At 41.0% G+C, this 24558-nt stretch overlaps 3 protein-coding genes across 9 annotated transcripts; 2 read left to right on the forward strand and 1 right to left on the reverse strand.

Annotated features, from left to right (window-relative positions):
* Window positions 1–1105: 1105 nt before the first annotated feature.
* Window positions 1106–4830, reverse strand: LOC113574599 (CD276 antigen-like). Of its 2 annotated transcripts, XM_027005624.2 has the most exons (5): window positions 4467–4830; window positions 3939–4214; window positions 2627–2884; window positions 2287–2420; window positions 1106–1968 (listed from the first exon to the last, which is right to left on the reverse strand). In XM_027005624.2, exons 1-5 carry the CDS (start codon window positions 4552–4554, stop codon window positions 1963–1965), a joined length of 762 nt encoding a protein of 253 aa, XP_026861425.2. In that variant the 5' UTR covers window positions 4555–4830; the 3' UTR covers window positions 1106–1962. The 2 variants fall into 2 exon arrangements, with proteins under 2 accessions (XP_026861425.2, XP_026861424.2); XM_027005623.2 differs by having other exon boundaries at window positions 1106–2420.
* Window positions 4831–6891: 2061 nt separating this feature from the next.
* On the forward strand, window positions 6892–9847 carry LOC113574563. Of its 5 annotated transcripts, none has more exons than XM_027005562.2 (6): window positions 6892–7067; window positions 7252–7378; window positions 7629–7973; window positions 8247–8513; window positions 8701–8853; window positions 9181–9847. In XM_027005562.2, the coding sequence occupies exons 3-6, from the start codon at window positions 7682–7684 to the stop codon at window positions 9348–9350; spliced, it is 882 nt and encodes a 293-aa protein (XP_026861363.2). In that variant the 5' UTR covers window positions 6892–7067; window positions 7252–7378; window positions 7629–7681; the 3' UTR covers window positions 9351–9847. The 5 variants fall into 5 exon arrangements, with proteins under 5 accessions (XP_026861363.2, XP_026861362.2, XP_026861364.2 ...); XM_027005561.2 differs by having other exon boundaries at window positions 6892–7063; XM_027005563.2 differs by having other exon boundaries at window positions 6892–7049.
* Window positions 9848–10032: 185 nt separating this feature from the next.
* gart (phosphoribosylglycinamide formyltransferase) lies at window positions 10033–24555 on the forward strand. 2 transcript variants are annotated; one of them, XM_035534829.1, is made up of 23 exons: window positions 10033–10182; window positions 10346–10450; window positions 11910–12102; window positions 12428–12523; window positions 12678–12852; window positions 13374–13485; window positions 14119–14187; window positions 14262–14387; window positions 14638–14725; window positions 14952–15037; window positions 15568–15736; window positions 16248–16482; window positions 17555–17649; window positions 18384–18493; window positions 18921–19119; window positions 19222–19473; window positions 19745–19897; window positions 20229–20432; window positions 20842–20994; window positions 21310–21440; window positions 21643–21784; window positions 23268–23383; window positions 23777–24555. In XM_035534829.1, the coding sequence occupies exons 3-23, from the start codon at window positions 11958–11960 to the stop codon at window positions 23966–23968; spliced, it is 3048 nt and encodes a 1015-aa protein (XP_035390722.1). In that variant the 5' UTR covers window positions 10033–10182; window positions 10346–10450; window positions 11910–11957; the 3' UTR covers window positions 23969–24555. The 2 variants fall into 2 exon arrangements, with proteins under 2 accessions (XP_035390722.1, XP_035390723.1); XM_035534830.1 differs by lacking the exon at window positions 10033–10182 and having other exon boundaries at window positions 10308–10450.
* Window positions 24556–24558: the final 3 nt, after the last annotated feature.

The following is a 24558-nucleotide window of genomic DNA, read 5'->3' on the forward strand; positions in this document are numbered from 1 at the left end:
TGACTCTTAAATACTAGTATAGGTTAAATTATACCACTAGCTCCTTATAGGGACTAGAGAACCTAAAAGAAACAGGCTGTGACTGAACTTGTTACTGACTCAAGCCTTTGGACAGATGTTGGGTCATTATGAGAGAAGCAGTACCTGTAGTGAATTCATAAATTGCTGTTGTTCGTGTCAACAATCGTGTTGTTCTGCTCAACAATCCCAGTTAAAATATTAAATATTAGGCTTTCATATTTTTGCCTTTCATGACTTTTTTGCCTATATGATTATAGTGGAGCATGGAAACTGGGCCATATTTTACTGGGCCATGTACCTTATTAAACTAGATCTAGTGACAACCCTGGTTACCTACCTATACATGTACCAAAGGTTGCAGCATGTTTAATCCTCAGGCTTAAATGAGAAATAGTTGGACTGAGTACACAAACATAATGTTGATTAGAGATGCTACTAGTGTTATGGGTTTGTGTTACCATATTAGTATTGATATACATGCAACATCAACTGTAGGCCATGATATTTTCAAAACATGAAAATCAGTTTGACTGTGCAGGTAGTCAAAACTTGTTTTCAAAATACAGGGAGATGTCAAAACAAAGACAAAACTATCAAATAGCCAGGGGGGGCATACAAAGAAATAAGAGTCCAAAAACAAGTAAAAACCAGAGAAATATGAGCACAGGAGAAGGTACAAATGGGAAAGTCCAAGAGGACACAGCTGTAAGAAGTCAGGATCAAAAACAATAAGATAAATTAGTCATAGTCATAGATGCAAATTAGTCATAGACATAAATAAATAAATACACAAGGTGAAATTGAAAATAAAAACAGGTACAAACACTCTGAAGTTCAGAGATGATGATCTAGGAAGCAGTAGAAGATTGGTAGAGACAGATGGTATGTTTTTCATCTGTCAGGCCAGGGGATGATGGGAAATGGAGTTCGGGGGTGCAGAACATTTATGATTAGCATGTTCTCATTACTGCAGCAATGCTTTATTGGAATTATTATTAATTTTAATTAAAAAAAACACTTTAACACAAAAGCAGATGAGATACACAATGTATTTTATCTTTTGTTTGTGTGAACAAAACTGACATCTAAGGTTACTATTTAAATAGTTCATGGCAGAAGAGAAAACCATGTAAGTGAGTAGTAGTTTAAGTAATGTTCCATGGGTAGCTGAGTTTCATGTGAGTTCAGTGTTGCACAGGATTTATTAGCATAACACAAGCCAATTAATTACAGTTTACACTTGCTTAGATATCGTAATGTAACTGTAATACACATGTAATAAACAACAGAACCACACCATAGAAAATACTACCTGAATGTTACATAATAGATGATAGAAAGGGGGAGTGAAATAAAAATGAAAAACATGCTTAACACATTTTCTCCTTAGATGCTTTACACAGTACTTCTGACAAGTGAAAGTTCTCTCATGTCAAAAACTTTAAGGAGCACCAGTTTTGGATTGACCAGTAAGGACAAACATACTTGTGCTTCTAAGGTCCAATATTCCAGAGCAAAAAGTGACAAGGAAAATAAATGTACATTTGAGGAAAATGTGAGATTACAGATCTGAAGGAATCAAATTTAGGTGTGCTCCTGGAAAAGCACACTGTATGAAAGGGAAAAAATAAAACAAAACACATTCTTTGTTAAAACCTGCACTTGGTCAGGCCATAATGGGAAAGAAAGGTTGTGAAATATATGTGTTTGTAAGTTTGTATGGGATACCCAATAGGGTCTCTCAACTTTCTTGGAAGAATATAGAGAAAAATATCCAGGAACAACTCAATATATAAAGGAAGGTTCATGCCAGTTCCTCTAGGTTCTGCTGAGGACATCTCAGGATAACTCCTGAATCCGAAGTGAACTCAGGTGAATCTCTGTTATCAGACTTTGTCAGTTCTAAATCCATATTTATTCCATGGTCACTCTTCTCACTGTTCAACTCTATACAAAATACATATCTGTTATTGCTCTTAAGACTTGCCAGTTTGGTGTTTGTGTTTAAAAAATAAATAAATAAATCAGACATAGCGACCTTGCTTTTTAAGGCATTGTTCTCATAGTGTCTAATGCTCAAGATGCTTTTCCATCCCTTTCAAAATGAGGACATGATCAAACAGATCAGTTTAATACTTTCAGATTAAACTGGCACAAGGATCCGCAGAAGGTTGTGGCACTATTGCTTATTCAGTGTGAAATAACAGAAGGTTATCTTCTATTGTGCAAATGCACCCAGGCTACACAAAATGCCCTGGGGCTCACCTGTGTTCCCTCCAGGCATTTGACAACCCAGACTGCCACCATGATGAAAAGAACCAACAGTGCAGTGCATGCCAGAGAAGTAAGCAAGACATCCCAGGATGCACGAAGAGCCATCTGCAAACCGGGGCCAATGCCTCCAAGGGAGTAAAAACAAAGAAAAAAACTAAACAAAACAAGAGTAATCAATGATTGAAGTGCTGTTGTCAGGTGTTTTTGAAAGTACAAGAAATTGTTTTCGTTAACATTTTAAAAGACATTGTTGTGGGACTTGTCAAGGCCAGTTAGAATTAGATTGTAACTGAATACAATTCTTGTCCTATGCTGACAAAAACACACTTACCATTGACACACTCTGTAATTATCCTTGCAAGTCTGGAGTTTATCACCTCACATGTCACTGTTCCATTTACTGTTATGTTAACTGAGCTTGTGATGTCATAGAGGCCAGTAAGTTGGTCTAATTTGCTCTGAGACACAAGTGGAGACAGTGACAGAGGCTGGTCATTTAATCTCCATACAATCTTCGCCTCAGGATGCCCCTGTCTGGCTTCACAGTGGTACATGCCAGAGCTGCTTGTACAGGCTGTACTGAAGTTGGCTGTGAAGAGAAGTAATGAGAGGAAGAAAACATTGGGGAGTTTCATCTTTATCTTAACTTCATCTCAAAAGCAGAAATAGTCAAAGTCAAAATCAATCTACATATATGGCAGAATTTACCTGGTTACATTTATGGCGAACTTGACAAACCCATCAAATCATGACTTTTACCACCAAATCCTGTCACTGACATCCTGTCATTTACAGTTTTTCACTGACATTTACAAATGCATTTTTTATACTCCCACCTCCATTTTTAACATTTCAGCCTTGTTGCTCAATAGTCACAACCTGAATAATGATGCAGTTATGTATGACTGTAACACGGAGGCTTCAAGGAGGATGCAGGGAGTAGCGTGACAGACCAACACACGTTTATTTGACATTTAAGCACTCACACTAACAGAGGCAAAAACCGACAACACAAACACGTAAACGACAGACCTTTACACATACGATAACGACACAATAAGGAGCGGGTGTGAGACGCAAGGAGGGCGTGGCCACATTGACAAACACACGCGCACACGCACGGAGACGTTTGGAGGGGGAGGGGCCATACCATGACAATGACAAACTAACTATAGTCTGTTATTGTACATGTGTAAAATTCCCCTCTAAGTATATGAATGTAGGTGTTTTTAATTAAAGTGAGATATTCCTCTGGCTAATACTGCTAGTAGTCACCACAGAGGAATCACACAACTAGAACTGGAAAAGGATTCCTACCGCATTGCTGGTCAGGTGTTTGTGACAGAACCACAGAAACAGCATTGCATTTATATTGACTAAGCCCAACTCTGCATTAAGGTCTTAGTTGGTAAGCCTACTGAGTCTTCCAAAAAATACAGATTTACAGTACAGGTGTTTCCTGAAAGTAATTGTGATAAGACTGGGAGGAGGACATGTGGCACACCCTTCCCACTGTAATAAAATTATATATATATATATATATATATATATATATATATATATATATATATATATATATATATATATATATAGTACACACACATCTAGTTCCAATGACCTTAACCCTACATTTATGTGTTTACCTGTAACCAACAGAGTTACATGCTCATAGAAGAAAGTAGAAGACTCGTAGAAACATGTATATGCCCCCTCATCCGATGCATGAACCGGGCTCAGGATGAGAGAGCAGCTGCTCCCTTGCAGTTGGGTTCTGTTGTAGTACTGCGATGCGATTTCGGCCATGTTTTCATGGTACACTATGGTCTCTTTCCTCTGCCAGGTTATTAAGAAAGAACTGTTTATACAGGCGCATGGTAAAACTGCTTTTGCTCCAGTCTCGGCTGTGATGTAAAGGCAGTCTGTTTGAGAGAATATGAAATATTGAACAGGAAAAACGGAGATTAATAGTCTTCGTACCACACTATAATTCGTTTGGAATACAATCAGAAAAGTTGCTTAGGAGTTTCGAAATGAACTACATCACTTGGTTTTCGTTTGATTTAATAAGCTTACCCACCAACGAGCTACACACTTCATTGGGCTATTAAATGTGTTAACAATATACTGAAGACTTAAACGTTATTATCTCGTTCAACATAATTCTTACTTACCAGTCACATAGACTGAGAAGTACAGCACAATTAGTACCACAACGCTTTTGCTGTGCAGTGCAGTTCGGCTCGCTGAGATTCTGTACATTTCGGTACGAGTTCGATTGTACAAGGCTAATAAATACTGAGTTATCAGCGTTGATGGATTATGAAGAGAGAGGAATCCTTACAGATATTTTAGTTTAATTATTGTCGCAGTCTATTGACAGTCAATTATTTTCGACCTGGTGGAAGTCGGAAACCTTTTCATACTTTATATTACGATCGTAATTCTAAGTCAGCCTGCTTCGAAAGAATTTCACTTTGACATTAAGACGCAACAGCATCTTACTTAATCGTAGCTGACAACTCCCGATGTCATGTCTTTCTGCTCACTGTCTTGTAACTTTGAAAAAAGAAAAAAGAAAAAAAAAGACCAACTTCCACGTCACTGGGATGGGCGCGTGGGATGCAGAGAAACAGAAGTGGAGCGAAACGGGCGAGATGTACGGAATAACGACAAAAATGTTTTTTAAAAATGTCTTTAGATGGCAGAATAGGAGTGCAAACAAATGACCTTCATTTTTATACAATATCATCATCGAAGACGCTCTGTCAGCCAAACTGCTGATGTTCATGGTTGCAAGATAAATGGACAGACTTACGTTAACCTTGCAGAATGAAAATTAGAAGTAACTAGAAATAAAATATTTACATACACCTAGAAATAGTAGCAGTTCTATTGATTCACATTGTTCTAATGTACATTAAACAATGAAAAATGAGTTCATACAATCCAGTCATACAAGTTCAGTCCATCATCAGTAGGCTATATAGTTTGATTAGTTAATAATAGCCTTTGTATTTGATTTGTTAATAATAGCTACGTTTTATGCCCTTGATGCTGGGTAGGCCAAAGTTGATTGATGTATTGATTGAAGATATATGCATTGAGTTTCTTTCGTATAGAGAGTGGGTTTTTCCACAAGGTGTCCAAAGATGTCTGACTACTAACTTTGGCCATTTAATGTGACCCTTGACCCACTGACACCACTGTGAGTAGGTCTATAAATCAGGAGCCCTTGCCCCATTGCTAAGGGTTAGTTTATTAGTATATGACAGTGGCGACCAACCACATATGGCTGTTAAAAACAACATGGGACATCTGGGAGATTGACCTATTCATTGTAATTGACTGATTGGTGACCACCTGTGTACAACAACTAGTCTTCTGCTGACAAACCATTAACATTTTCACACCTATAGTTTGTCTGCTCTAGTCCAAATCAGTTAATGAAATGCAAACTTCCTTTCACACAAAGAAAAACAAACAACATGAGAACATTATTTGCCTTTATTGGTCAGACCTGTCTAGGGCAAGAGCAAGAAAGTAAATACAAGAAGAAAGTCCTGTGTTCTGGATTAGTACATATTTCTATGCAGTTTAACATGGAGAAACAGCAGAGATGGCATTTCTTCATAGCTGTAGTAATAATTTGGGCAAAATACCATCTTCATCACTGATGACAAGTCTCATCCCTGTGTCTGTAGCAAGCATGTGCATATTTTGCAGCAAGTGTTGCAGACTCTCTGCTCTCTCCGAGTAAGATCTGCAGCAAGTGATCATCTTCCAGTGTTTTAAATTCTAGGTGAAGTGTTTGGAATCTGGGGTCGAATATGTCTCGTAGTTGTGTGCAGTGTGAGGAAGTGTAGCTCTGTCAGAAATGTACTTTTACTCTATTATATTCGTCAACGTTCCTCCTGTATCATTTAAATTATTATTATTGGCATTTTGTATATTTCGCCATAACCTGTCAAGTGTGGGAGGTTGTTCACAAGGATCAAGAACATCTTCAGCACTGTATGATGAAGAGCAAAGTATACACACCTACTGCGGTAGCTTGCAATACTTTTACACTTGATGTTCTGTTACAATTGGTCTATTTGACACTTGCGTGAATTGAGCCATTGTCGTGACAGCCCTTGTCACCAGTGCATATCAAGCCAAATTAAGCTGTCACCGTATAACGCTATAGTTAACAATGTGCAATGTTAATCATCACTTTGCCCCTCACGTTGCTTGGGCTGGATCATCAGAAATAGCTCTGAAAAAACTTCGGACATGCACTGTGCCGATAGTGTAATTCAAGAAAGCACTGAAAGCCTCCTATGGAGAAAAACAGACTGCCACAGTTTTTGCTGCTGGAAACTACATCACTACAGGTGTGAAAACCTAACGTAAATGAGCCTCGTCCCCTTTCCGCCAAAAAAAAAAAAGTCCCACTTTAGATGTCGCTCCTTTATTTACACTACTTTGTGGAGGTTTGTGTTTTGGTCTTCTCATTTTATACAGCAGAGCAGGGAGATTAAGATTGGTGCTAAATGACACTGTGTTACGCTGCCCTCGTGTGGTCTACTTGACGCTCGAGCAAACCTATTTGAAGGACAGGACCTCGCACATATCAGCGCGTGCTGCACTGTGGGCCTGTTCAGCTCTGCACAAGAGAAACCAGAAATCAAAACAAATCCAGCACCCGAGCGAAGAAGGAATATGCTGTTTTATAGACAGCCCTTTTCGGTAGCCGGAAAGTTCTCAGTGTCCCGGTAAAAATGGAGTGGTTGGTACTTTCTTTAATTTAAGTGTACTAGGTAGCTAGCTGTTTAACTAACTAGCTTTTTAATGTGTAAAACTGCATATCCGGCCACCTATCGAAAGCTGTTGCTAATGCTATAGATATTATATCTCGAATGTGTCAAGAATCATGGAGTGCATGATAAAAGAATAAGCTCTGATGTTCTCTCGCAGACGAGCAAATCGTTACCAGTGCAGAATGCAATCCGGGCCCTTTTCTCCCTTTCTACTGTTCTACAACTGCATTCTCTCATCGGCAACCGCCACTTTAGCTACCTACGTTAGCAATCTATATTTATATGTAAGTAATTATATAGTGATTATATATTAGCATATTTGAAGTAAAATTGGCCGTTTTGATGTTTAGCACATACGTTTGGTCCACCAGGACTGACCATCTAAACAGGTTGCTAAATTGGTTTGGTTGTTGGCCACTTGTTTAACTACTGCCAACAAAATAAACAACAAAAACTGATATTCTGTTTATATTTTTTCATTTCTTCCTTACTTACTGAATCCCTGCCCTTTGATCTTTCCTGTAAAATCACAAGATCCTTGAATCCAAGTGGTGCCTATAATCTTCACTGGTCAATTCAGTATTAAGATGGAGGTGAATCCTCCTGGTACTGACGGAGAAGCTGCTGCGAACAGCGGGCCAGATGCAGTGCAGGAAGCTGGAGAGGTGCACGCAGCCATGCTGTGGTCTGTCCAGCAGGCTGTGGAGAGGCAGACTCTCCAGATCGGGGTCTCTGCGTGCGGTGCAACGGCTGTGGTGGACGTCCTCCAGGCCCTGGGGATCACAGTGGCGCCGGAGACAGCTGACCGCTGTGTTCGGACGAGGCTGCGGAGGAATGCTTCCCCGCTGCCTGATTACCTTCACTCACGCAGCGAAGCTGGTACATGACCTTGCGCTGCATGGAAATATGCTGTGCAGCAAATCAAAGCAATTTATAATTTGCTTTTACAATATTGCCTTTTGTGATACGAAGTGTTGCAGGTTGCACCAGAAAATTGCAAAAAAAAATGTCTTGGTGTTCTGAGAGTCCTGACACATTTCAGGCATTCCAGATTGAGTGATCTGATTTGGGTGTGCAAGCGTGAGCTCTGCAGTGGTGTTGCCCTCCAGAACTTCACCTCCGTTAACCTTAAACGTCCATCCCATCCTACAGGTGCCACACACCATCAGCTGATTGATGGAGCAGAGCAAGCCAGTGGGGCTCGAGTGCTGGGCAGGTTCTTTAGTTTTTACCCTCCCAGGCGTGTGAAACTGGTGTCCTGGCTGGCACATTGGATTTGGTGTGGGGCCGTGCCTGTGGCAACCATGAACATGCAGCGAGGAATGGCAGAGGGCGAAGAGATCCCTGACGCCTGGCATCACCAGCTGGTCTTTGGGGTGGGACCCAACACTGTGTTCATGACAAATCCCCTGGATGTGGGTATGTGGAGTGCCGTTAATGGCCTGTGATATGAATAGCTGGGAAATGTTTCTTGAAAAAAACATAATTATTTTCTGGCACTTTTCTTGTTTCTGGCTGAACACATGACTAAATTATATTTGTAAGTCCAATGTATTCTTTAGATATAGATTTAGCAATTTTGTGGTCCTGTGACTTGTGTCCATAGTTAGCGAAGAGAAAGCACATGTGCGACTGTGCAGTGAATCAGTGCTGCTGATCCGACGTGAAGATGTTTTAAAGAGATTTGAGCCAAACTCTCCAATTTCCCTAATCTCAGACCAGTGTGCTGACCCCCGCTGGAAAACTCTTGATGTGGAAGGTACTGCAAAAGCACCATACTTTTTCTGGAATCTCTCTCACCTTTTTATCTCGCTAAGCCGCCTTATGCTTACAACCTAGATCATATGCTCAGGTTGTCCAGTAATGGTCTAGTGGTGGTCCTTAAATCCAAACTGGCCTAGACAAGGGGCAGATTGTTTGGTGTTATTGTCCCCAGAGGTCCACTGCATACCTTTTCTCCCAATCGCATTGCCTGTTTTACTTCTATAACAGCTTTTGCTACAATTCCAAAAGTTCTGGTATAGTTACTGCATATTAAAATGACAATGTTCACCTACTGAGACTATTGACATAATCCTTCTTCTAGGTCAAGTTAGACGGATGATGAATGAGGAGGGCAACAGTAATGAAGACCATCCAAAGATGACACACATAACAGTCCCTGCAGCTTATAGGTCCGGAATCACACTTTTTGCCCTGAGAGACTCTTCTGTAGGCCAGGAACTGCTCAGTGTCTCTGAATTGCCTATGCTGTGATCGGAAGACGTGTGTACCTTTGTGGGAGTGAATTGATCTCAGCCACTGTTTCCATCAGTGTTGTAATTTAAGACCTAGCCAGGATTTTTTAAATATTACAGAACTGGAATCCCCTCTTTGCTAGGTCAAATTTGAGTCCTACAAAGAACTTGCAAATTTAACATGACTGGAATTTTTTTTTTTTTTTCATTTGTGAGCAACAGTAGTATACAGATGTAAGTTGCATTTGGGTTTGCATCCTATACATTTCTAAGAAAGATATATTTAATGTAAGTGAAATTGTTTTATTGATGTTATTGTGACTGAAAACATGTGCATTGGTTCTTGGCTTGACTAATTTACACATGACACTGGTGTAACAGTTGTTATTCAAGTTCTCACACTGTGATCAGTCAGTTCTAGTTCAGAGCTAAAATACATACTGAAAAGCACCAGCAACTTAAAGTACATTTGAAAATCAGTTCAACGAGAAAAATAAAATAACTTTAAAATAGGAATGCAGTCCACTTTCTTTGCAAATATTTTTGAGTTACAGTTCGAAGTTAAGTTCAAGTTGTCTTAAATGATTTGCTGGCTTCATATACACTGACTTATTACCTCACCTTTGTGTGAAACACACAAATGGCGGGGATCTGACGAAGCCAGAATGAACGAACAAAAGCGCTAGTGTGGGTACTTTAGGGCTTCTCGGAATTTATTTATATTTTGCTTAGAATATCGTATGAAACGGCTTACATTTTTAAAGTTACATTTACCTTCGCATGGTGCCAAATTAGTTTATACTGAACTACACTACCCATGATTACAAAAATGCATCGCGGAAGGGGAAAATGTATGTATACAAAACGAGACAAATATTGATATTCACATGAATAACTTTTTTAATTAAATGGGGTTACGCTTTTTATTGAAATATGCAAAGTTGTATACGTTTGCTAGATCTCTGATCAGCACTCGGCTTGAACTCGCATTGTCCGTATGCCATGTGGCTACAGGTCTGACACAACGCGCTTGTTCCAGCATTAAATGGCAGCTTCGCAGTCTTGACTCCGACTCCCCAAGTGTTGGCGCGCCAGTGTACTTTATGTTCGCTTATTAAGGTGAGTCACAAATTTAAATCTCTGTTCAACTTTTTTGGAGTACCTAGCTAGTGACTTGTTGCTTCTTTGAAGTTATCGTAATACTTTCGTGTTTTGTTTTTCAATGTGTACATGAACCCGCATTCACGAACTTTGTGAAACTAGTTTACTTAGTGGCTAGCCAACTAGCTAAGCTAACTAACATAGGCAGTTAACCGCTAGATCTTATGATCGCTTTTCTTTTTTAACGCTTTATTCACTTCAGCTGTGGCAAAGTTAAAAGCTAAAAGCGAGACTTCCTGAACTATCTAGCTGGAATTAACTAACAATCCTTGTTAGCTAGATGTTCTTAATTTCAGCCTCGGGAATCACAGGATATGCAATTATTCGCATCAAACATATAACCTATAGGTTAGTAATTGTAGTAATTCTATAAACTGGGAACAACGTGCCCATATCATGTAACATTTTTAATTCATAGCCTCCTTGTATCTTCATCTTCAGGTGACCAGATAAACGCTGTTCTTTGTACGATTTCACAACCTTTCAGAATTGTATCAGTGGGTTTGTGTGTCGGGTCAAATGAAGGCGTTCGTTAAAAACCGCTTCTATTAGTGATGGGTAATCTTAACACTTAAAGTGGACAGCATGGCGACTGGATTATATTCATGGATCATGTTCAAAATACTTCAACTTGTTCTGTAAAACCGCAGTGACTGCATTAAGTACTTGACAATACTTGGCTATACATAGTCCTGTAAATTGTACATCCCTGCCTAAATAGTATGTTGATATGGTTCCTGTAAGATTACTCTTTTTAGGCTACCGGTGGTTCATGGTTTAATAAGGTGTTTATGTATTAGTCTTTTTTGCTTTGACATTTGTGTTTGTGGATTTAGGGCCTATTAGCAGCTTGAAAGGTCATTGGTTTTCTCTTTCCAATAGAATGTGAGTTTTGACATCATGGAGATGTTCCATAGGTCAGATTTTACAAGTAATTATAGTTCCTACTTAAGCATGCCCCATAAAAATGTTTGCTCTACATAATCTTGTTACATAGTGTTGTCAGTTTGTGACTGTGGATTGCAGTTTGTGCCATGTTCAGAAGAGCAATTTAAAAAAATACTGATCTGATGGTAAACGTTTTTCCAACCTAATGAAGACTTAAGACATTTACTCCGACTAAATTATATATTATATAATGGTTGTATATGGCAGCGTATTGTTGAATACTTTGCATTTCCATGTGACATCTTTCAAGATAGGGTCACATGAAATGGTTGTCAACGTTCATCAGGACTGGTCGATTTGTTCATGTGGCAAACAATTTGACACTGGTTAAAGATCTCATTTCCATATTGTGACCTTATCACAGACACTAAAGTTGAGATGCATTGCAACACCTGACTCAGCACAATTGTTTGTATGTATGTATGTATGTATGTATTTATTTATTTAAATGACTAACGTTCTTTGGCAGGGAATCTGGACTTTGATTGGCTGAACTGTTCTTTACAGTCCGGTTGCCATGGCGGAGCGTGTGCTCATCGTTGGAAGTGGTGGTCGGGAGCATGCTCTGGCATGGAAGCTGGCTCAGTCGCCTCACATCCAGCAAGTCCTAGTGGCTCCTGGCAACGCTGGCACAGCCAACTGTGGGAAGATCTCCAACTCTGGTGAGTGTGTGTGTGGACATTACTAAACACTTCCCAGTGCACACACTCATCCTCAGATGAGTCTCAGATTTAGTTTCTCTGATTTAGTTTCTCTGATTTAGTCCCAGGCTCCTCAGATAATTGCTAAACTTTTCTATGAGCTGTGTTAGTATAACAGTGGACTTTAAGAACCATTTCATCTCCCGTGCTCGAAGGTAGTTGCCGTTCAGCCAGTCACTGATGTATTTTAGCTAATCCAGTAACTTGAGTTCTGTTGATAGCCATTGCATTAACATCTAATTTTCCTGTATGTTGGTTTCTTGCTCTGGTTTTCCTGATATTTCAGCTGTGAGTGTAAGTAATCATGCCATCCTGGCACAGTACTGCAAAGACCATAACGTGGGCCTGGTGGTGGTTGGCCCTGAGGTCCCGTTAGCAACAGGTAAGAAAAAAAACTTGTACACTGAGGCTGTGAGCACTTTATGTAGCATGACCGTACTATGCTTGCTTGCCATCACATCGTTTGAGAAGCTTTTTCACCCTGAAGCCACATCGCAAGGGAATGAGTGCTCTGAATAACAGCCTTCCTATTACAGGCATGGTGGATGACCTCACTGCGGCGGGTGTGGCTTGCTTTGGGCCATCGGCCAAGGCTGCCCAGCTGGAGGCCAGCAAAAGCTTCTCTAAGAGCTTCATGGATCGTCATGGCATTCCAACAGCACGCTGGAGCTCCTTCACCGATCCAGATGAGGCCTGCAACTACATTCAAGGGTGTGGTGTGTGGGGTGAGGGGTGGGGGTTTGATGTGGGCCCTAGAGGTGTGGGGTGAGGGGTGGAGGTTTGATGTGGGCCCTAGGGGTGTGGGGTGACTGGTGGGGGCTTGATGTGGGGTGAGTGGTGGATGTGTGGGTTTTGCAGTGGGGTGTGAGTGGTCAGTGTGAGGTGAGGTGTGGGTTGAGTGGTGCTGTGGGTGCGGGGCATCTGAGGTTGGTGGCACCTGCATGAGGCTATGGTGACCTCTATGCGGTCTTCGCTATTCGTAAGTCCAGTTAGCAAAGCTGATGCCCACCATCTTCCAGGTAGCTAATGTTTGTCAAGGTTCCACATTTGCAGATTTGTTAATTCTTCTTAATAACACTGTATTCTAGTTATAGGTCAGCAACTACGTGAGAATTTGCTGAAACACTCTGAAACAGGAGTTTGTAAAGATTTAAAATTAACAAACAAAAAAAATTGTAGCGACCCTGCTGAATGTGCACTAATGTAACAGCATGCATAACCCTCTGGTGCAGGGCAGTTTTCCCAGCCTTGGTGGTGAAAGCCAATGGTCTGGCTGCAGGGAAAGGCGTCATAGTGGCAGCAGATAAGGATGAGGCCTGCCAGGCAGTGCTGGACATCATGAAGGTCAGTGAGCGCTGTTCTTTCTCCACTGTGGGTTTTTGTTTTTGTTTCTTTGTTTTTGTGCTATTGTTGCCTAACTGATCTCGCCCTAGGATTAACATTAGTCCTTAAAGGTTCCATGCTGGAAGCGTTCAGTGGGATTGTTCTTGCTGGGTGCATTCATGAAGATGAATGCTACATGATATGGACAATATGTCATATATTGCTACAGCTTTTGGTTTCTCTGATTTTTATCTCTATTTATGTATATTAAAACGCATGCATGGGATTGGTCTGCATTATTGATTTATTTATTTATTTATTGATATATATATATATATATACACACACACACACATAATGTTCAATTTCATGCATAAGATTGGCCTTTATTATTTATTTCTGCATGATTTCTTCATCATTTGAGCACCTTGTTAAAGCACAAAACAGAAAACCCATCAGGTCTGTGATGGTTCACATTGTGATTTATTGAGGATTTACTTTGCGGCCTTTTGGAAGATCGCTACTGCAAAGACCAGTATTGCAGTGATGCATGGCAAACAGTAAATTGTGCAGGCTTAGTCAAAGGTCTACAGACTCAAGTTGTTGTCTGCTGACATTTAACACTGTTGTACTTCTTATACCGTGATATTGCAGGATAAGACATTTGGTTCCGCGGGCGATACCGTGGTGGTTGAAGAGCTGCTTGACGGAGAGGAAGTCTCTGTGAGTGTCATTTCAGATGTGCACATATTAATTGGGCCTACACATGCTGTTAACACCTTTTGTAATTCTGTTAGTGTTTGTGCTTCAGCGATGGGTCCACGGTGGCAGCTATGCCCCCAGTCCAGGACCATAAGAGGCTCCTGGATGGAGACCAGGGTCCGAATACAGGGGGAATGGGGGCCTACTGCCCTACCCCACAGGTATACGGAGGCCTTAATGCTTTTATGTTCATATACGTGGTGCTTTTCAATTCAGATAACCTTTGATGTGCCGCTCACTGGACACATCAGTGGTCTGCTGGGTGTGCCGGGGAGCATTTTATAAAGTCTCATACTTTTTTAACTAGAAAGGTTCAGCAAAATGTGAAGATTATACATTGGAATGAAACATACCGAGTTGTATTGACCTACCTTCTTGGGTGGGTGGGTGGGGGTGTGTGCGCATACACAGGTGTCAGAGGAGATGCTTCAACAGATCAAAAACGCTGTTCTGCAGAAGACTGTAGATGGCATGAGAGAAGAAGGCATACCATATGTGGGTATGTGATCCAAAATGTGTGTGTGTGTGTGTGTGTACCCTTTCAAGTTTTTAATTGCTAAATTAAAATTTTGCAATTACCTTGTCATTACTTTACCCATACTTTTTGTTTAATTACTACTCAATCCCCCACCCCCAAACACTTCTTGTGTGTGACAAGAAAAAAATGCAGAATTATAACAAAAACATGTTTAAACAGCAGTGACCATTGAACCCTTAATCCCTAGGTGTGCTTTATGCGGGCCTGATGTTGACTAAGCAGGGGCCAAAGGTGCTGGAGTTCAACTGTCGTTTTGGCGACCCCGAGTGTCAGGTACGTGTGTAGGACATCGTGTTTCATCATGCAATTCAGTGACTATCTTCAGTTATTTATGGTTTAACTGATTTTATCTCAGATTCTTTCCAGGAAAAAAAAAAACCGCTTCCCCCCCCAAATTCATATTTTGGTACAAAAAGCCATTTTTTGACTGGGATTTTTGCTGATACTTATGGTAGTACGCTTGACATGTGTCTTGTGATATTGTAATGTGATATTTTAGTTTGCCAACATTTTAATAATGTGGTCAAAGTTTGGTTTACATTATTTGGACTAAATGTAATTTTTTTTTAATTTTTTTTTTTGATTATGTGAGTGTTTTGATTTAATCAGTGTAGTTACAGAATCTGATGGAAAACATCTGTCAGCAGTGTGTCTGAACGTGTGTGTTTGGGGGGGCTGAAATTTAAAATGCATTGTCACATGGACTAAGGCGGTGCATTTATGCGCCATCATATGGTAGGATGGTCTGTTGGTCTTTTGTGAGTTGTTCTTGTGTTGGTGCTCATTTAGCATCGTGCTCTCAGGTACTGCTGCCCCTGCTGAAGAGTGATCTGTACGAGGTGCTGAAGAACACTCTGCAGGCTAAGCTGGCTTCCAGCGCCCCCATCTGGCTGGAGGATAGTGCTGCGGTAACTGTGGTCATGGCCAGCGACGGGTACCCTGGGGCCTACCAGAAGGGTGTTGAGATCACAGGTGAACTGCTCTAAGCATGCAACTGCCAGGAGTCATTTAAATGATGTAAAGCTGCTGCAGTCAATTTTAAACTTTCGGCCAGACTTCAACATCAAAGGAGTGCACCCTTGCCTTCGATCTCAGGGCCCTGCATCCAAAGTATTCTGCAGTCGCACACCCCTCCAGATATGCATGCTTGACGCATAAACCACTCTATATAGAAACAAAACAAGGTAATTTCCAGGCTCACAAGACCCACCTCCCTATAAAGAAGCTTCCTGATTGCTTAATATAACTGGACCATGCTGAAATTTTTAGTTACTGTCTAGTCATCGAGATTGCTAACAGGTGGTAAAGACATTTCAGCCAGAGTGTTTTTAAAGTAAGTAATTTATGGATTCTTTAAGAAATGGTCATTTTCTCAGTGATCACACAGTTTTGTCAGCATTGTTATTGGTAAATTGGTATATAGAAGTTTCAAATGATACAGATATAAAATGGAAAGTTCTTGACAGCTTTTGTGTTTCTGCAGGTCTCTCTCGGGTTACAGAGATGGGTCTTCAGGTATTCCATGCTGGAACTGCCTTAAAAGAAGGGGGCAGAATTGTGACCAGTGGTGGGCGTGTCCTGGCAGTCACAGCAGTCAGGCCCACTTTAGAGAGCTCCTTGCAGAGCGCCAATCAGGGCGTGGCTGCAGTGGGCTTCCCGAATGCTGTATACCGCCGCGATATTGGCCACCGCGCCATTGCTTACCTCAGCCGCGGCAGGTGTGTGTGAGGAGCTGATGATTTATTTAGCGTCATGCCTGTGTTCACGACAAAATAGGAGTTTTCAGTGACCGGTTGGGCTTGGGTAATAACACTGATGTATTAGCGGAATCACCGATCCTTTCAAAATGAAAGGCATGGCAAAAGCTCTTCTCTTTAGTGGTTTAGGTGGTTGCAACCATGCACAAGTACAATTGGATATTGATTAGAAACACCAGTTTAGCAGAAACAATATTTCAGCTTATAGCTGAAGTCCATATAATTGTTGGCCATGTATACCCTAGCTGTTTCTTCATCAGTAGCAAGTTTCTGTCCACAGAATTGCTTTTGGCTGGGGATTGTTGGGGATTGCTGACTGCTTTTGGCCAGATGGTTTTCAACCAAGCAATAATGACGTGTAAACAGTCACAAACACAACTGTATCTGAATTGAGAATGATCTACCATCTACATTATAGCAGGTCAACAGTGGTCAACCTGAGAAGAAATGAACAGTATAGAGGTTGTCTAACAAATTATATATGCAAATAAGTGCAGTACAGTCTAACGCTGATATTCCAATTGAAAACATGTAAATGACCTATATACTACTTTCTTAAGTGCATCTTGTATAGAAAGTGGTTAAAATAAATGCATGCTTAATGTGGAACTACTTAGAAATGATTCAATTTAGTAATGAAATCAGAACTGATGATGTAGACTAATATATATATATATATATATATATATATATATATATATATATATATATATATATATATATATATATATATATATATATATATATATATATATAGAGAGAGCATTGTATTACTATGTATTTTGGGCTTGTGCATAAAGATTCTCATTTCTTTTTTTACTTTTTTTTTTTTTTTTTTGGAATAAATACTCATCCACCCTCTTCTATAAATTTCTGCTTGTTACCCGTGTCTGTCAGTTCACAAGAGCATATCATAATGGATTCAATCATAGTCCCAAAATTCCCTTTAGCTGAAAAAGAAAACTCCAGTTTGGCTCATCATTGTCATCAAAAGGCTGTGTTGACCCCTTGTCCCCTTCTGTCCATCTCACAGAAGACTGACCTATAAGGAGAGTGGAGTGGACATAGCAGCAGGCAACAAGTTGGTGGACATGATCAAACCCCTGGCTAAATCCACCTCTCGCTCAGGTACTTGTCTCCACTCCTCCCTAATAAGCATGGGGTGTGGCTTAAATCAGTGAGGTAATTAGCATTTAACATTCATTAATTAAGATGTTATTCCTATATGTAATTAATGAAATGCCTGTCTGCAGGCTGAAACTTCTTTGGAGATTAAATATTTCTAACACTGAGGTACACAGTATTTGCCAGAATAAGTGTTTCACTTCAAATGCGGGCATTTCGAAAGGCTTTTGGAGAACTTTAGGTGGAGATTGGACTTTTAAGTTACTGAAGCATGAAATTTAAATACACTCTGTCAAAGTGCCTTGGTAGGATGTAAAAGCAGAAGACACTGACCATAGCAAGCCTTGAGCCTGGATCGCTACCATCACACACCCCCTTCTAATCCAAGGTTATATCCTGGCTCCCCAGCTAGGGTCCACATTGGGATTTACACCCCCACAGTAGGGGAGGTTCCTTTGACTTTGAGTAGACTTCAGTGGAACATGCTTCTCCTAAAACCATTTGTAGAGATGGCAGCAGCAATACCCTGTTTCATAGCTAGGTGTTTCAGGTGGCAAACGTGCTCCAACCACCAGACAAAAGAGACGGGTACCTGGCATGGCAACCAGAACATACCCTCCTGATTTTATTGTCATATTGGGTGACATCCCTTATCACACTGGAGCGATCTTGTTCAGTCTTCGTTCCAGTTGACATCCATTTAATACATTTGTTCCTGTGCACATCGTCTCCCTCAGGCTGCAATGCCGAGCTCGGAGGATTTGCTGGGCTCTTTGACCTGAAGGCTGCTGGGTTCATTGACCCCATTCTTGTAGCTGGAACTGATGGAGTTGGCACCAAACTCAAGGTACTGACATTCCTATTTAGCCACAATTCTTTCATTTTACATAGTTGTCTGATTATGGCTACGATTTATTTTCACAATGTAACATATGTATCAGTATATGTCTTTCTGACGTTAATGGACAAGAAAATACTACTATGGGTACAATGGTGTATGATTTAATTTATCCAAAAATAAACTATGAAGGAACAGGGGGAAAAGTCTTAACAATTGGTGAAGGTTTTTTTTTTTTTTTAAATACATAAACAAAATATAATATTGGCGCTAGGGCTAATTTTCTGCCATGCAGATGGTCAGCATTTTGGTAGTAAAACAGTATTCACAATATGCAAAAAAAATATGATCTTACATTTTTTTGAGAACATATTGCCCAGCTTTTTATTGGAGTGTTGCTTTAGTGGCCCATGTATTTATCTCTGCATGCATCTAGATTGCACAAGCATGCAACATCCACAACACACTGGGCCAGGATCTGGTGGCCATGTGCGTCAATGATGTTCTGGCCCAGGGGGCGGAGCCTCTCTTCTTCTTAGACTACTTCTCCTGTGGGCATCTGGATGTGGGTGTGGCCTCATCAGTGATTGGCGGGATTGCGGAGTCATGTCAGATGGCTGGATGTGCTTTATTGGGTGAGCGTCACCGTTGTGCATTGATTACCCCAGGGGAGTGGGGTATTTGGGTGAGTGAGAGAAAATTGGCAGAAATGTTTTTAATTTTTTGCACGTGTTCAGGTGGCGAGACTGCGGAGATGCCAGGCGTGTATGACCTTGGAGAGTATGACCTGGCCGGGTTCTGCGTCGGGGCCGTGGAGCGCGTCTCCCTTCTGCCCAGGCTCGATGACATCCAGCAGGGAGACGTGCTGATTGGCGTGGCCTCCTCAGGGGTGCACAGCAATGGCTTCAGCCTCGTGCGCAAGGTCCTGGAGCGAGCTAGCCTCCAGTATAGCTCACCGGCTCCCTTTGGACGCCCTGGCCAGACTGTGGGTCAGTGTTTTTGGGAAGAGGTGGTCTGACTTTTCTTTTCGGGACAGCATTTAAGTGTCTATGCTGTATGTCTATTATGCCAGTGAAATTCTCAGCTCAACATTTACAATAAAATGTATTTACACCTTCTGATGCTCAGCTCATAAAGGAGGCTAGCTTATGCTTTAAATATTTAAAATATCTCTATTTTCAAATATGTCTAACTGGGTTTTAGGACACAAAGATTCAAGAAGATTTGAGCTTTGCTCCTCAATCATGTTTGCATTTGCAGGTGAAGTGCTGCTCACGCCCACAAAAATCTACAGCCGCCTTCTACAGCCAATCTTGCGCAGTGGTGCAGTGAAAGCCTATGCCCACATCACAGGGGGCGGTCTCTTGGAGAACATTCCTCGAGTCCTTCCCAAGGAACTGGCTGTAGACATGGGTAAGTCAAAAGAAGTACGATTCAGGGACGTGACTTTTTGTGTCTTGTTTTAAAAGCATATGCAACATGTATTTGCCTTAAGTTTTTTTTTATTTCTTAGTTCCCTACTGCATCTCTTGTAGTAGAGTAGCTGTGATTGATCATTTACCTTATTATAAGAACTGCAGTAGAGCTTTAAAAACACAGTGGTATTCTTTGACTAGGGCTCTGGAGTACCATTTCTGAGATCCCCGGCCTTGACGCCACATGTTGGCACTCAAAAGCTGTAAATGTAAGCATTGTGGTCACCATCACCTATTGAGGCCGGTCTTAGTAACGCTTATTTTCACAGATGCCATGCGTTGGCGGATCCCGCCGGTCTTCACCTGGCTCCAGAAGGAGGGATCCCTCTCTGAGGACGAGATGGCCCATACGTTCAACTGTGGCCTGGGGGCAGTGCTGGTGGTGGGTTCACGAGATGCGTCCATGGTCCTCAGGCAGGTGCAGGCCCAGGAGGAGGCATGGACTGTGGGCTCACTTGCCCAAAAGCAGCCTGGTGAGCTTGCCAGGAGCACACTGCTTCCACAATGAGCAGAACACAACTTACTGACATTAAGATGCAGAAGTATTTTAGGTTCTGGGCCCTGTTTCCCCCAAATTAGAGGAAAATATTGGTGTCTTCAGTGTAATGCTCGCTCTAGCATTCAAAGTTGATCTTTTGTTTTATGGTATTTTTGGGAACCCATTCCCGGATAAGTTAGAAATGGAGGCAAATGCTCAACCACTGTATGAATAGTGTGAAATTAAGACTGAAAGAAGTACCTTAATAGGACATCTTTAATTGGTGTACATATCAAAACAGCTCTTTATTGTTGCTTTTACAGAACTTCTAGAGAATTCTTATGGTCTAGTAATCATTGATTTATGCCATAATAGTCATTACTTTATTGATTATGCATAAATAGGTGCGGAGGATGTGGTAATCAGAAACCTGGCGCGTAGTTTGAGGGCAGGCCCCAACCTTTGTCCCGACACCAGCGAGTTGCTGAACGGAGCTTCGCATGCTGATCCCAGTTCCCACAAGAGGACCAGAGTGGCTGTGCTCATCTCTGGGACTGGTGGGTGTCAATTATGCAGTTATTGCACAGATCCCACACATATGAGTAGTGCATATATAACTGAAGTCTACAGTCATATTGTCTCTAAGAAAGGAGTAAAGCCAAATTCATATGTAACCATGTACATAATTTGGCAGACGCTCTTATCTAGAGCAATTTTACATATATATGTCAGTGTGATAGTTTATGGGCTCCCTGGGAGTCAAACCAATGACCTTCATCTTGCCAGAACTTTGTTCTACCAGCTCAACATTGCTCCAGTATTATTGTGTGTGTGTGTGTGTGTGTGTGTGTGTGTGTGTGTGGTTATAATAGGCACCAACCTTCAGGCCCTGATGGAGCAGACCAAGAAGCCGTCCAGCTCTGCTGAGATCGTGGTGGTCATCTCCAATCGGCCAGGGGTGCTGGGCCTGAAGAAGGCGTCCATGGCAGGCATTCAGACAAGGGTACTTGTCTCTCGGTACTCTAGGCAGTTTCAATGCCAGCCTATTGGTTAGTCACAGACTTTGGGAATAGTTAGCTCTAATTAAGGACAGAGTGAATGTATATTAACTGTACCCTGTCTGCTAAATAGTTTCTGTTGTTCAGAAACCACTATAGATTGCAATACATCATGCGAATGTGTCTGTGCTCACATAAACCTCTTAGGTTGTGGACCATAAGCTCTACGGAAGTCGTGCTGAATTTGATGGCACTATAGACCGCGTTCTAGAGGAGTTTGGAGTGGAGGTGGTTTGTCTTGCTGGCTTTATGAGGATCCTAACTGGACACTTCGTCAGAAAATGGAACGGTATGGAGCCAGAATAGCTTGTATACAAGTGCAAGATAAGAAGCCATTTTAAAATTAGTATAAAGTATGTATTTGTGATTATAACACCTACTTTGTGGATGTGCAAAAAAAAAAAGAAAAAAGGTAGTTATCCTTTAGTCGAATCAAAATCCACACATTCTTGGTGGTTTGAGAATTGGTTTGTCATTAGTAATTTGTACCATGTTTCCAATGGCCCTTTCAGGAATAACATGTTCTGACAACAGGACACGTAAACATTTACATACAGTTGTGTTCAAAATAATAGTGGTGTGTTTTTTAAAAAAGTAAAGCCCAAAATGTATATAATAGCTTTTATTTTCATACACACAAATGCATTGGAACACCACGTTCTATTCCAAATTAAAGCATGAATTAAAATTCAGCAAATGTATTAGTTTACAGAAAGTGAAGAAAAGGGAATATCATGTTCTATACTTCTTTGTGTTTCCCCTCCCCACTCAACTTCTTAATCAAAGTACTCTGCTGTTCTGAACAATGTCTGGAATGACCCATTTTACTGAATTTTTTCATTTATTTTATTTTATTTTTTTAGAGAAATGCACTATAACCAGTATGCACAACATCTGCTGCTTTCATCCTTAAAACAGGTGTCAAACAGTAGCCCTTATTATTCATAGAATGAATGACCTCACTAAATGAACTTCACACTGATCTTATTTTGAACATATCCCTTTGAGTTAATAATTCAATGACACAGAATCAGCAGCATACATGTCATGACTTGGATCTGTTTGGTTTTTTATTACTCTACTACACCTACTAGTAATATTTTTTGTTTTGTTGTTTTTTTGCCCATGTAGAAATATAATTTCTACCAAAAACAGTGAATGATCTCGTTAGTGATGTTGGACTGCTATTATTTTGAACGTGTGTGTGTGTCTGTCTTGCTCAACCCTTAGGGATAAGCCTACCCACTTCCACTGCTATCTTTAGAGCATCCCGTTAGCAGTATTCATAAGAAAAGGCACATGCCTAATAAAGGGCCTGCTCAGGTTCAGGTTAGGTATAGTTAAAAGCTTGCATAAGCATTGACATGCTGTCATTACAGTTACATTAAATTTTAGATTTACAGCATTTAGCTGATTCTTTTTGAGGGTTAAGGGTCTTGCTCAGGGGCCCAAGTCGAATACCTTAACCACTGAGCTACCACTGCCCATCTAGCTAACAGAAAACAATTACATTCAGGAAAGGGTAATATCCATGGACAGAACTTTGTCTAATAATACAGTAGTGAGCTGCCTTCTGTGCAGAGTACAACAGTCATGCCACAGATGTGTGAATAGCCACTTACAGTTGACTGTAAAATGCTTGACAGGCTATTTAGGTACAACTAGAGAGTAGGTATACCTAAATGTGGCCTCTGGTTACAGAGTCCACCTCTATTAATTACACCAGATTACCAGTGACATCATTGTCATGGGATTGTTTTTCTATAAAACAGGAAAGCTTCTGAACATCCACCCTTCACTACTGCCCTCCTTCAAAGGTGTGAACGCACAGAAACAGGCCCTGCTCGCCGGGGTTCGCCTCACCGGATGTACTGTGCACTTCGTGGTTGTAAGTAGACTTTTCTGAGGCAGCTGTGAAGGTGCAGTCCATCATCTTTCACAAAAGTATTTAACAAACAAATGTACCTTCTCTAGAATGGCTTTATGTTTTAGCTGTATTTAGTCCAAGAACTTTGACCTTTGTGGCTGATAGACTTCAGTGCTTGGCTCGCAGATTTTGGGGTAAACTTGTGGTTTTGATGCAAATGGTTGTTTGTGTAATCCACAACTCCAGGGTGTTTCTCTTTGTACCTTGGGCTCCTTTTTTGCCAAGCATTTTTGCTGTAGAACACCCAAGTAAATATTATTACACATCTGGATCTACTGAACTCTTGTCAGGAACCCTGGACTGAGCCTTATTACTTTTCTTATATTATTCTTTGTATGCATTCTGAAACAATAGGAGGAAGTGGATGCTGGAGCCATCATAGCACAGGAGGCTGTTCCTGTCCTCGTGAATGACACAGAGGAGAGCCTATCGGAGCGCATCCGAGAGGCGGAACACCGGACCTTCCCTGCTGCTTTAGAGCTCGTGGCGGGTGGAGTCGTGCGGCTCGGGGAGGACGGCCGCATTGTGTGGAGCCAATTGGCCTAGGGACCTGGACCAAGATATGCAGTGCTGAGGCTGCAATCAGGAAGGTGTTGTGATGCGCTGAGAGAAACATTCAGGCAGGGTTATATTTTGTGGGTCAGATTTAGGTCACCTAACAAAGCAATGGCCAGGACACCATTAATGGTTATGTATGGCTATATTTGCCATGTCCAGCTTCTCTGAATGTTTTCATTGCAAAACTTCAAATTTAATTAAGTTTTATTCCATTTCATGGCTGTGTTAATGTGATCCTCTGTAGAGTTTTGCCAGGTATCTAGTTGTTACACTACATTGTGGCTAAAGTGTAGTCATGTAGTACTTCTAAACATTCCATACAGAAATTAAGAAATTCTATTGTAACTTGGATGTCTTCATTGTCTGTACTTCAGCCCTTCTTTGTGTCGAGAGATACTTTGACATTACTTTCCTTAAACTGTTTGGTATGAACGATGAATTGCATGACGGGTGATCAGTTTCTCAACAGGAGAAATATCAAATTTATGGCTGATAAGCTGGAGTTAAATTTTCCTCTGCATGTAATGGTCCACATTGTATCACTTTGATGGTATTAAATCTTGCTATCAAACTTGCAC

Source organism: Electrophorus electricus, chromosome 16 (assembly GCF_013358815.1).
Source record: "Electrophorus electricus isolate fEleEle1 chromosome 16, fEleEle1.pri, whole genome shotgun sequence".
In the NCBI taxonomy this organism is placed as follows: Eukaryota; Metazoa; Chordata; class Actinopteri; order Gymnotiformes; family Gymnotidae; genus Electrophorus; species Electrophorus electricus.